The sequence below is a fragment of the Lucilia sericata genome, unplaced genomic scaffold (assembly GCF_015586225.1).
Source record: "Lucilia sericata isolate MDLA Ls3-8-SP2 unplaced genomic scaffold, ASM1558622v1 Contig001689F_arrow, whole genome shotgun sequence".
Taxonomy (NCBI): Eukaryota; Metazoa; Arthropoda; class Insecta; order Diptera; family Calliphoridae; genus Lucilia; species Lucilia sericata.
The window spans coordinates 56,895-69,168 of record NW_023995599.1 but is presented as its reverse complement, the minus strand read 5'-3'; the positions used below and the strand labels follow the sequence as shown (position 1 = coordinate 69,168).

At 30.6% G+C, this 12,274-nt stretch overlaps 1 protein-coding gene across 1 annotated transcript; it reads left to right on the top strand.

Annotated features, from left to right (window-relative positions):
* Positions 1 to 2,788: 2,788 nt before the first annotated feature.
* Positions 2,789 to 11,536, top strand: LOC119612432 (rho guanine nucleotide exchange factor 17). Its single transcript, XM_037968237.1, is given in 13 exon segments — positions 2,789 to 3,349; positions 3,473 to 3,733; positions 3,797 to 3,987; positions 4,503 to 4,853; positions 4,918 to 5,012; positions 5,071 to 5,293; positions 5,361 to 5,452; positions 5,518 to 6,191; positions 6,193 to 6,270; positions 8,140 to 8,291; positions 8,356 to 8,563; positions 8,630 to 8,751; positions 8,836 to 11,536. Coding segments are annotated over 13 exon segments (3,303 nt in total). The 5' UTR covers positions 2,789 to 3,034; the 3' UTR covers positions 9,377 to 11,536.
* The last annotated feature ends 738 nt before the right edge of the window (positions 11,537 to 12,274 follow it).

The following is a 12,274-nucleotide window of genomic DNA, read 5'->3' as shown; positions in this document are numbered from 1 at the left end:
TTGACATTTTTTGTTATTGCTGTTACTGTTTTCATTTTATTTCACATTTTCATTCTCATGGACATGAACATGACTACAATATTTTTCTTCACAATTTCTGTGATTTACGTGTTTTCTTTTATTTTCCTGTCGTTATTTTACAACAAGAGTTGAATTTCAGTAATTACATACATAGAAATACTTTGGGTAGATGTGAGCCCAGCAGTTGAACAAAGTGTTAATGTGTTCCTTTTAGACAATATGCATACATATATGTATATTCATCATATACATATGTATACCTCTTAGAAAGTAATTTATTAAACAACCAAGAATAATATATCGCAGATAAACTTGTCCATTTGTAATTGTTTTAAAAACTGGGTTTTAAGTAAATAAACTACCTCCTGAAAGGACTTGTAAAAAAACCAATAAACAAGCTAAACAGGTACTGCTTCCACGGACTGCAGGGTCTTTACTTCTTATCAGCATATAAGAGTTTTTTTGTTGCATTTGTATATGTTTTTGAATGTACTTTTGTTAGTATTTGAAAGTCAAGGTTTTTGATCCTTGTAAAAATAGTTCATATTGTTAAATATTTTATTCATTTATAATTTTTTTAATAAAGATGCTTTTTATTTTACTTTTAATTTATTTATTTACAACAAGGTTAGTGAGGGTTGTAACTTGAGGTTGTTGTTTGTTCTTTTATTTAAGGGAAATTAATACCAAATTAAAAAAAAAACTGAAAACTATATAAATTTTAAATTAGATGATAATTACTAATTAATTAAACAATATAAATATTTATAACATTTTTAGTTGACTAAAAATTCAACGGTTCTGAAACGAAATTTTGTTTATTTTAACTTTGATTTTGGGTTTTGAAAAATCTCTATAATAATAAAGACTATACTATAGACTAGACTATAACTGACTATAGATCGACTATAGACTAGAATAGACTAGACTAGACTATAGACTAGGACTATAGACTAGACTATAGCTAGACTAGACTAGACTATAGACTAGACTATAGACTAGGACTATAGACTAGACTATAGACTAGACTATAGACTAGACTATAGACTAGACTATAGACTAGACTATAGACTAGACTATAGACTAGACTATAGACTAGACTATAGACTAGACTATAGACTAGACTATAGACTAGACTATAGACTAGACTATAGACTAGACTATAGACTAGACTATAGACTAGACTATAGACTAGACTATAGACTAGACTATAGACTAGACTATAGACTAGACTATAGACTAGACTATAGACTAGACTATAGACTAGACTATAGACTAGACTATAGACTAGACTATAGACTAGACTATAGACTAGACTATAGACTAGACTATACTAGACTATAGACTAGACTATAGACTAGACTATAGACTAGACATAGACTAGACTATAGACTAGACTATAGACTAGACTATAGACTAGACTATAGACTAGACTATAGACTAGACTAGACTAGACTATAGACTAGACTATAGACTAGACTATAGACTAGACTATAGACTAGACTATAGACTAGACTATAGACTAGACTATAGACTAGACTATAGACTAGACTATAGACTAGACTATAGACTAGACTATAGACTAGACTATAGATAGACTAGCTATACTAGACTATAGACCTAGACTATAGACTAGACTATAGACGAGACTATAGACTAGACCTATAGACTAGACGATAGAGCTAGACTATAGACTACTAGACTTAGACTATAGACTGAGACTATAAGACTAGACTATAGGACTACTATAGACTAGCTAATGACTAGACTATAGACTAGACTAATATGACTAGACTAGAGACTAGACTATAGACTAAGACTATAGACTAGACTATAGACAGACTATGACTAGACTATAGACTAGACTATAGACTTAGACTATAGACTAGAACGATAGAACTAGAACTATAGACTAGACTATAGACTAGACTATAGACTAAGACGATAACTGAACTATAGACTAGACTATACTAGACTATAGACTACTACTAGACTATAGATAGACTATAGACTAGACTATAGACTAGAGCTATAGACTAGACTAATATCTAGAACTATAGACTAGATCTATAGACTAGACTATAGACTAGACTATAGACTAGACTATAGACTAGACTATAGACTAGACTATAGACTAGACTATAGGCTAGACTATAGACTAGACTATAGACTAGACTATAGACTAGACTATAGACTAGACTATAGACTAGACTATAGACTTGACTATAGACTAGACTATAGACTGTTATATATCCTGGAATATGTAATACATTCCTGATTATTGATTTTTTATGACTCCCAATATCCCAGTTTCTGTTTCAAAGAATGCTTGAAAGCCGATACAAGCAGTATGAGCGAATTTTGAAACTGTCTCAGATACCGCTGATCATGCTTTTTAAGTTTTAGTCTAGAGATCCAAAAACCAATTGAAAAGAAAATATCTTTAAATTCTCTAACAGTGCGTTAGTTTACCAAAAATTTAACATGTTTCTTTAGAATTAAGTTTTACTTCTTCCATTTTTGATCCTTATTCTTTTTAACAATTTTTGTCTGTATTCAAAAGCTTTTCAACTATTTCTCAATTTCCGCTCTTAAACCTATTATTTCTTCTATCACTTTCCTTTATTTCCAAAGTGAGTTAACTACATTATTTCAAAAAATAATTATTTACTCCCCTAAAAGAGCTCATCAAAGAAACAATGCTGTTAAATTAATTGTATTAGAAAAAAGTACAATTAAAAAATCTAAAAATAAGACAACAAATAGCCGAAAAAAACATTAAGTGCAAAATAAAATTGTAAACAATCATTTAATCTATAAACTTCACACAAAACTACAAACATAAACTTGCATTTAACTCGACCACAAAATTAAACTTAATTTTCTGCAAACGAAAAAAAGACATATTTAACCACAACAATAAAAAAAATTACATTCAAACAAATTTGACAACTTTCTCACCAAAAATTTAAAAAAAAAAAACAAGTACAAATTAATTTGATCAGTTTTAAAAATGACACATAATCGTGAAAATTTACGTTTAAGTTTGCACGATTTGCAACAGACCACTACAGCACCCATTAATACATCATCCAGTTCATCTAGTGTATCGCAATCCATGTCAGTGATAGCAAATCAGGCCATAACCACAGTGGCCAATAAATTTACAAAAGGTGGAGCATATCAAAATGATAAATGTGAAAGATTGAAAAAAATGACATCGATAACATGTTCAGATTCTGAAGATGATTCCGAGAGACGAATACAATTGGATGGCGGCGGTGGTGGAGGTGTTACTAATAAATGGAATGTTGGTGGTTATGAGGGTGTAAGTTTGGCAAAAGGATTTCGTAGTTTTTTTACCTTTGATTACAATTTAGTTAATGTTTTCTTTCAGTGTAAGTATATGAAACACTTGTTAATTTGTGTTCTTTGTTTCTTTTATTTACAGGACACCCGCACCCATATAGTCCAAGAAATATTCCGCAATGAACAGTCGTATGTTGAGTCTCTACAAACCATGGTCAATCGTTATTTAAAGGTTTTAAAATCACCCGAACATGCTGGCATTATTGAAGCGCGTACTGTTGATGAGATTTTCTTTATGGTTCCCGATATTTTGGAAATACATGAGAAATTTTTATCAGAACTACGCAATCGTCTGGATAATTGGGATACTCAACAGAAAGTCGGTGATGCTTTTATGGAAACGGTAGTTTTTTTTCGATTTAAAGTTGTATTTCTTGTTTAAATTTTAATTAAATTTTTAATTTAGTTCTCCAAACTTGAAGTCTTGGAAGTGTACACTTCATTTGTTAATAATTGTAGTCGTGCCAAGAATGCTATACGCAATACTAAACATCAGAGACCTGCATTTGCAAAATTCTTGGAAACAACCGCTCGAGAACATAAGGGAAAGTTAACATTGGATTATTTGCTTATTAAACCAGTACAAAAGTTTCCAAAGTAAGTATGAAGTCTAGTTAGCTTTGTCCGTCTGTCCATGTGTTTGTTGAAATGATGTTCCTGAGGACCTCAGATATTTTTTGAATCCATGGATGCTACTTAAAATTATGAATATATTTCGGATTCTATATATTGAAGGTTTTTAAAAATAGCAAAATCTATATAATCATGTTCGTCTCTCCGTATTTTTGTTGAAATGAAGTTCCTGAACACCCCAGATATCTTCAGGATCTTAATATTGGATAATTTTCTAAGGCATGCTATCGATAATTTTCAAAATTTCAATTCAAAATCCCATAACTTTAAATGTATTTCGAAAGTCTATTTTTCTATATCCGTCTATCCTTACGTTTATAAAAATAAATTTTCTGAAAACTTTAGATATCTTTAGAAACTTTAGATATCCTAAGAAATCGGTTCATGAATAATAGTGATATGATCACAATTCTGAAAAAAATAAATGTTTTTTCAAATATGTTTCTCTAAAAAACTTCTTCCGTTTCTCTCTCTTTCAGTTACGAGTTACTATTTCAAAGACTTATTAAACACACCGATCACGATCATCCCGATCAAAAGCACCTGCAAGACGTCTTAAAGCTTGTCCACGACATACTAGTGCACATCAATTGCAAAGAGCGTGAAATACTCGAAAATGGTCAGAGAGAGGCAACACTCAGAGAGTTGGAGGGAGTGATCGAAGGCATAACAGATCTCATAGCACCAGATCGACAATTTTTACTATTCGATTTGGTAACAATGCCTTCGGGCCAGGGCGCACGCAAAGAAAGAGGTTTCTTTCTCTTCAACGATCTATTGGTGTTGACGAGCATTAAGAAACGTAGCGGCACCATACGAAAACCTAATACGTAAGTATAATAGTTAAGCAATTTGAGAAAATTTAAAAAAAATTTAAATTTCAATTTATTAAAGCACCATTTGCCCCGGTACAGTGGCCTCAACATTGGATACAAACAAATATAAATTCTTAACCAAAATTTCTCTAGATTGTTTGGAAATTGTTAAGAGTAAGTTTCTTCATAACATCAAAGGAACAGATTTTTTAATAAATTTTTCTTCTCCCAGCTAAAGATGAAAATGTTAAACGTATAATGACTGAAATTGAAAATTTGGCTGATGATTGCAATAAATTGCAACAGATCACCGACATAACCGCCACTCTTAAATGTCCTCATCAGTATTTGGAAGATGTTATCAGAGAATTGCATCGTGATGTACAGCGCCAATTGTCAGAGAGACAAACGAATGATGCTCAATTGAATATGCTCGAATTAGGTGTAAATTCACCGTAAGTCATAAATTTTGTTAGCAACAAAATTCTTGTAATAATATATGTTGAATTCCTTCATTTTTAGAAATGGTACTCAGAAATTATGCATAGTATTTAGTAAGTCTGAAAAGAGAACCCAATGGGAGGAAACATTTAACGAAGCCAAACAAAAATTAGGTAAATTTTTCATTATGAATATATTTTTTCCAGTCAAATTTTTAATTGATATATTTATATTACAGCCGCCACTTTAGAAAAACATCCCATACCTGAATTTCTAACCTCTATACCCATACGTAAAACTAGAGCTGGTCTCCAATTCACCTGTGCCGCCGCCACTTTAAGTGAAAAACGTGATGTTTGGGTTTGCAACAGTGACGGCTATGTGGGCCAAGTGTGTATAATGTCTCTACATCCCGAACCGAATGTGACCAGTTGTAATGGTGTTTGTAATGCTCGTATTCTCTGCGTTGCTTCTGTACCTGCTTATAATGCTCATAAAGCTTCCATCAAATCCAACTCCTCCAATGAAGAACACTCTGCATCATTGTCATCGGGACAACAGCAGCAGCGTTCCTCCCTACCCCCCAATAGTTATACTCAACAGTTGTTAGATTATCGTAAGAGCATTTCACCCAACTATTCCACACCCAACTCGGCCATTGGTACACCCGAAAAGAAACGAAGTGATAAGACACAAACTAAAGCTGCATCAGCGGCTGCCGATTTGGCAGCGGGAGCAACAGCTGTGGCTGGCAATAGTAGTGATATTCAATTAGATTTAAATTTAAGTTCAAGTGATGAAGAGGCTGATCCCAATGCTGCAGCTGCTATTTTGGGTGGCGGTAGTGGCGCATCTATGTCGGCTGGTTCTATTGTGGCGCCATGTGAACGAGTACCCAGTCCTGCACCTTCCAACACACACTACCGGACTCAACGTCAACGGCCTCGACGGCATTGTTGGTAGTAGTGGTACTTTATATCATGGTCATCAGGTAAGATTTTATGAAAATGTTTTATATAGGGTCAAACTGATATGGGGTATAGACACATATGTATGTTTAGGTTAGTTTATTGACTTCAACTTGGTCTATAGTAAGGACTTTATATTTGTATATAGTATGGGACTATGGATTTGTCTGTAGTTTGTGATACATATTTCTATTTTTTGGACTGTGGATTGGTCTATGCTTTAAACTATACACTGTATATGATCTGGGCTATAGATTGTCCAAAGGCTGGACTGTGGTCTGAACTATATGCATATTGTTCTTTAGTCAGTTCTAGTTCAGTAGTTCAGTTCTAGTTCAGTTCTAGTTCAGTTCTAGTTCAGTTCTAGTTCAGTTCTAGTTCAGTCTAGTTTCTAGTTCTAGTTTAGTTCAGTTCTAGTTCAGTTCTAGTTCAGTTCTAGTTCAGTTCTAGTTCAGTTCTAGTTCAGTTCTAGTTCAGTTCTAGTTCAGTTCTAGTTCAGTTCTAGTTCAGTTCTAGTTCAGTTCTAGTTCAGTTCTAGTTCAGTTCTAGTTCAGTTCTAGTTCAGTTCTAGTTCAGTTCTAGTTCAGTTCTAGTTCAGTTCTAGTTCAGTTCTAGTTCAGTTCTAGTTCAGTTCTAGTTCAGTTCTAGTTCAGTTCTAGTTCAGTTCTAGTTCAGTTCTAGTTCAGTTCTAGTTCAGTTCTAGTTCAGTTCTAGTTCAGTTCTAGTTCAGTTCTAGTTCAGTTCTAGTTCAGTTCTAGTTCAGTTCTAGTTCAGTTCTAGTTCAGTTCTAGTTCAGTTCTAGTTCAGTTCTAGTTCAGTTCTAGTTCAGTTCTAGTTCAGTTCTAGTTCAGTTCTAGTTCAGTTCTAGTTCAGTTCTAGTTCAGTTCTAGTTCAGTTCTAGTTCAGTTCTAGTCTAGTTCAGTTCTAGTTTAGTTCTAGTTCAGTTTAAGTTCAGTTCTAGTTCAGTTCTAGTTCAGTTCTAGTTCAGTTCTAGTTCAGTTCTAGTTCAGTTCTAGTTCAGTTCTAGTTCAGTTCTAGTTCAGTTCTAGTTCAGTTCTAGTTCAGTTCTAGTTCAGTTCTAGTTCAGTTCTAGTTCAGTTCTAGTTCAGTTCTAGTTCAGTTCTAGTTCAGTTCTAGTTCAGTTCTAGTTCAGTTCTAGTTCAGTTCTAGTTCAGTTCTAGTTCAGTTCTAGTTCAGTTCTAGTTCAGTTTAGTTCAGTTCTAGTTCAGTTCTAGTTCAGTTCTAGTTCAGTTCTAGTTCAGTTCTAGTTCAGTTCTAGTTCAGTTCTAGTTCAGTTCTAGTTCAGTTCTAGTTCAGTTCTAGTTCAGTTCTAGTTCAGTTCTAGTTCAGTTCTAGTTCAGTTCTAGTTCAGTTCTAGTTCAGTTCTAGTTCAGTTCTAGGTTAGTTCTAGTTCAGTTCTAGTTCAGTTCTAGTTCAGTTCTAGTTCAGTTCTAGTTCAGTTCTAGTTCAGTTCTAGTTCAGTTCTAGTTCAGTTCTAGTTCAGTTCTAGTTCAGTTCTAGTTCAGTTCTAGTTCAGTTCTAGTTCAGTTCTAGTTCAGTTCTAGTTCAGTTCTAGTTCAGTTCTAGTTGAGTTCTAGTTCAGTTCTAGTTCAGTTCTAGTTCAGTTCTAGTTCAGTTCTAGTTCAGTTCTAGTTCAGTTCTAGTTCAGTTCTAGTTCAGTTCTAGTTCAGTTCTAGTTCAGTTCTAGTTCAGTTCTAGTTCAGTTCTAGTGCAGTTCTAGTTCAGTTTTAGTTCAGTTCTAGTTCAGTTCTAGTTCAGTTCTAGTTCAGTTCAGTTCTCGTTCAGTTCTATTTGTAGTATTTTTAGAATTATTTCGAAAGCTAGACCACATACCTTAATCTAATTAAATTTCATATTATTGTAATTTCCAGGACTCAAATCCCGAAGAAAGTGATGGCAATCAATCAACCATGTGGATTGGTACTGAAGACGGTTGTATACATGTCTACAACAGTACCGATAATATACGCATCAAAAAGAATCGTATTAAAATTGAACATCATTCGGCAGTCTATTCCATACTGTAAGTCCAAAAAATTATTTCTCGAAATAATAAAAATATATTATTTATTTTCTCCCTTTCTAAGGTACCTGGACAATCGTGTATTTGTGGCTTTAGCCAATGGTGATATTTGTGTATATTTACGCGATGGCATAGCCTGGAATACCACTTCATCGCATTGTTTATCGATCGGTACCGTTACAAGTCCCGTTACCAAATTGCTCAATGTTCACGGCAGATTGTGGTGTTCGATACAGGGCATTATTAAAGTTTTGGATATAGACACATTGGCGGTAAGATGATTTTTAAAATTATTTAGTTGGATTATTTTTTAATTTTGCTTTAAACTTTCGTTTTAGGTTATAAGTCAAATACAAATTTCCTCGGATTCCAAGCCCATAACAAACATGTGTGTTTCCAATAATTATGTATGGATATCAATACAAAATTCAGCTCATATTAAATGTTTTCATTCCAATACGTGAGTATAAGATTTTAGGGAATTGATGACTTTTTGGTTAAACGTAGTTTATAATTCGTTTTCTATCCTTATTACTTCTTCTAGCCATCAATTAATCACTGAAGTTAATTTGGCACAGGCTGTGAATAAAATGCTTTCAAATTGTGATGAAATTATACGTCAACATAAGGCTGCTTGCTTAAGGGTCACCTCCCTACTCTCTTGCCGTGACCTCATCTGGATTGGCACCAGTGCTGGAGTATTACTCACCATACCAGCTCAAGGTTACGATAAGGGAACCACTAATGTTGTACCCACTGGTATACCCCATGGACACACCGGACATGTACGATTCCTAACATTTGTAGAAACTTCAGGTACCTCTACCACCAATTCCAGCACAGAAAGTTCTTCAAGTTGTAAAACAGAAGCCGACTCCTCCTCTTCGGCTGGTTCGAAATCGCCCAAACCCCAAAAGGATAATGCACAAACAAATCAAGCCAATGCTGGTGGTAGTGCTGCTAATATACTCATTATATCGGGTGGTGATGGTTATGAGGATTTCCGTAATTCGGGTGCCAATTCATTGAGTGAAATTGCCGGTCGCGAAGACAGCACGAATCATCTGCTGATATGGCAAATTTGAAGCCGAAAGCGTAAAAATCGTTGGCGGGTTTTACTCAAACGTTGGAAAAACAATAATTAACATTCATACAGACAGACAGACAGACAGACAGACAGAAACACACACATAGCAGAGAAATATTAATTATTTAAACAATTAAGTTTGTTTGGTATGTTGTTAACGGTTTTTGTTTTTTTAACATAGCAACAGGAGTAATGCATTTGTTATCGATTTTTAATGGAAATTAATTTTTTCAGCATAATAACAATAATAGAAACACAATAATTTTAATAAACATTTAAATAATAATTATTTTGTATTTCAAGGTTCCATAAGAAATTTATCTAAAGATTTGATGAAAAATTAAATATGTGCCAAACTAAGATTTCCTTTTAAAGTAATTTTATTAGTTGGTTTTTTATTAGAACAAACAAGATTTTTTATTAGTTTAAAGTAAAAATAATAGTAAACCATGGTTTCAAATCATGAATTTTTTATTTTTGAAAAATTTTACACATATTGATGATAAGTTTTTAAGGGGAAGTATACCTTAGTGTTTAGAGAGTATTTGAAAATTGTGTTATAATGATAAAAGCTTATTTCTATGAATAATATTACTATTGCTTAAAAAGCTTTATTTTGATTTATATAATTTTCTGTTATTTTGAAAAAAAATGTTGATTGAAGGCTAACGCTTTTTTTTGTTAAAAAGCTCGTAAAAAATTTTACTATCTTTAAAATTTTTTTACGAAAAAAGCTTTTTGATTACAATAAACGATGTGTTAAAATAAGTTATTTTTGTTAAGGAAAGTGTGTAACTTTAAAATTTTTTTAAAGCTTTTTTGGTAAAAGCATATCTTTTCCATTTTTGAAAAGATTTGTGGTAAAAGCTTTCGATTGAAATGCTTTTTTGTTTAAACTAATTCACTTTAAGTATTATCTTTAAAAACTTCTTTTAGTTTAAAAATCTTACTTTGTTGGGAAGAGATACTGTTGTTTACAAAAGCTTTTTTTTTGCAGAAAAAGCTTTTTTGGTAAAAACTTTAGAAGTCTTATTAAAGTCTTATTAAAGTTTAAAACGTCCTTTATTGAGAGAGATAATGGTTTAAAAAAGCTTTTTTGATAACAATTGCTAATGACTTTCTTCAAAAGCTTTTATTCAGAAAAAGTTTGTATATTTAAGTTCTGAGATTTAAAAAAGTTTATTAATTTGACAAAAAAAAAAACTAAAGTTTTAAAGTGTTAAGTATTTTTAAAGCTTTTTGTAGCATACGTTTTTTTGATAAACAATTTCCATTTGCCTTCTTCAAAAGCTTTTTTCATTTGGAAAAGTTTTCTGTATTTAAAAAAAAATTATTTTCAATAAAAAAATTTTAAAACTTTGATATTAAAAAGCTTTCTTTTCCTCAAAAGCTTTTGATTACTTCATTTATTGAAAAATAAGTATGTTTAAAAATAGTTTGTAAAAATATTTTCTTTAAAAGCTTTTTTATATGAGAAGCATTTAAAGAAAAGCTCATTTATTTACTAAAGCTTTTTTGAGGAAATATTCAAAAATTCTTTTGCTTGAAAAAGCTTTCATTCTTTAGGGTAATGTAAGTTTATAAAAGCTTTATTGAATTAAAGTTCATATGCAAATTTTTTATTCAAAAGCCTTTTAATAGGGGAACAAATTTGAGGTGTTTAAAAAAGTTTATAATCTATACATGAGTTCATCAAAAGCTTTTTCACTTGAGAAGAGGTTTCTGTTTTATAATAAAGTTTATTCATTTGGAAAAAAAGTAAAGCTTTAAAGTGTAAACTATTTTTAATAATTTCTTCAAAAGCTTTTTCACTTAAGAACATTTTTCTGTATCCTAATAAAGTTTATTTATTTGGTGAACAAATAAAGCTTTTTGTTGATAAACATTTTTAAAGAATTATATATATCTACGCTGGTGTTATAAAAGCTTTCAGGTAATATTATTATTTTAGGAAAGGGATTACATGTTTTTGGTATATTTCCCCTTTTAAAAGCTCAAACAAATATAACCCCGCCCACAAGCCCTGAAATATATATTTTGTAAAATAAAGAAACAAACGGTTTAAAATGAAATTTTTTGAACAAATTTTAATTTATAAAAATGAATTTTTAACATTTTTTTATAATTTATCTTTAAACAATAATTAATAGAAATAATAACAAACAATAAATAAAATTATAAATATGTTTATAAATAAGTTTATAAATAAAAAAAGAAATTTGTAAATTTTGTTTATTATTAAAAATAAATGTATTTAATATTAAATTAAAAAATTATATATTCTATACAAATAAAACATTAAAGAAACTATCATTAATTTATAAAAGTTAAAGCAGAAAAACAACTATTTTAAATTAAAAAAAAATAATTGTTTTCTTTTAAATTACTGTATATCAACTAAATAAGTTATTAATTTTATATATGTTTATTAATAATTTTTTTTAAATAAAATGAAAAATAATGTATATTTTATAGTTAAATTCCATTAAGAAACAAAAATCAAATATTTATAATAAAACAAAAAATTAAATTTATATTATTTATATAAAAAACTAAAGTTTTAAAACAGAGAAATAATAATAATAATAATAAAATATATAATTAATAATTGGTCTTTAAATTTGAATATTTAATAAAGTAAACATAAATTTAAAATTGTAATTAAATTATTTGTAATTTGTATGTTTTTACTTAAATGTTGTTAATGTAACAAAGAAAAATTTATTAATTTTTCTTTTGTTGCCTCTTTTGTAAATATTATTAAGTTAATTATTATTATTATTAATTGAAAATAAAACAAAAACACACTGAAATTACATTTAATATTAAATAAATTGTTTATAAACAATAAAACACTGATGTTTAAGCATAATAATTATTTAACATTTACCATTTG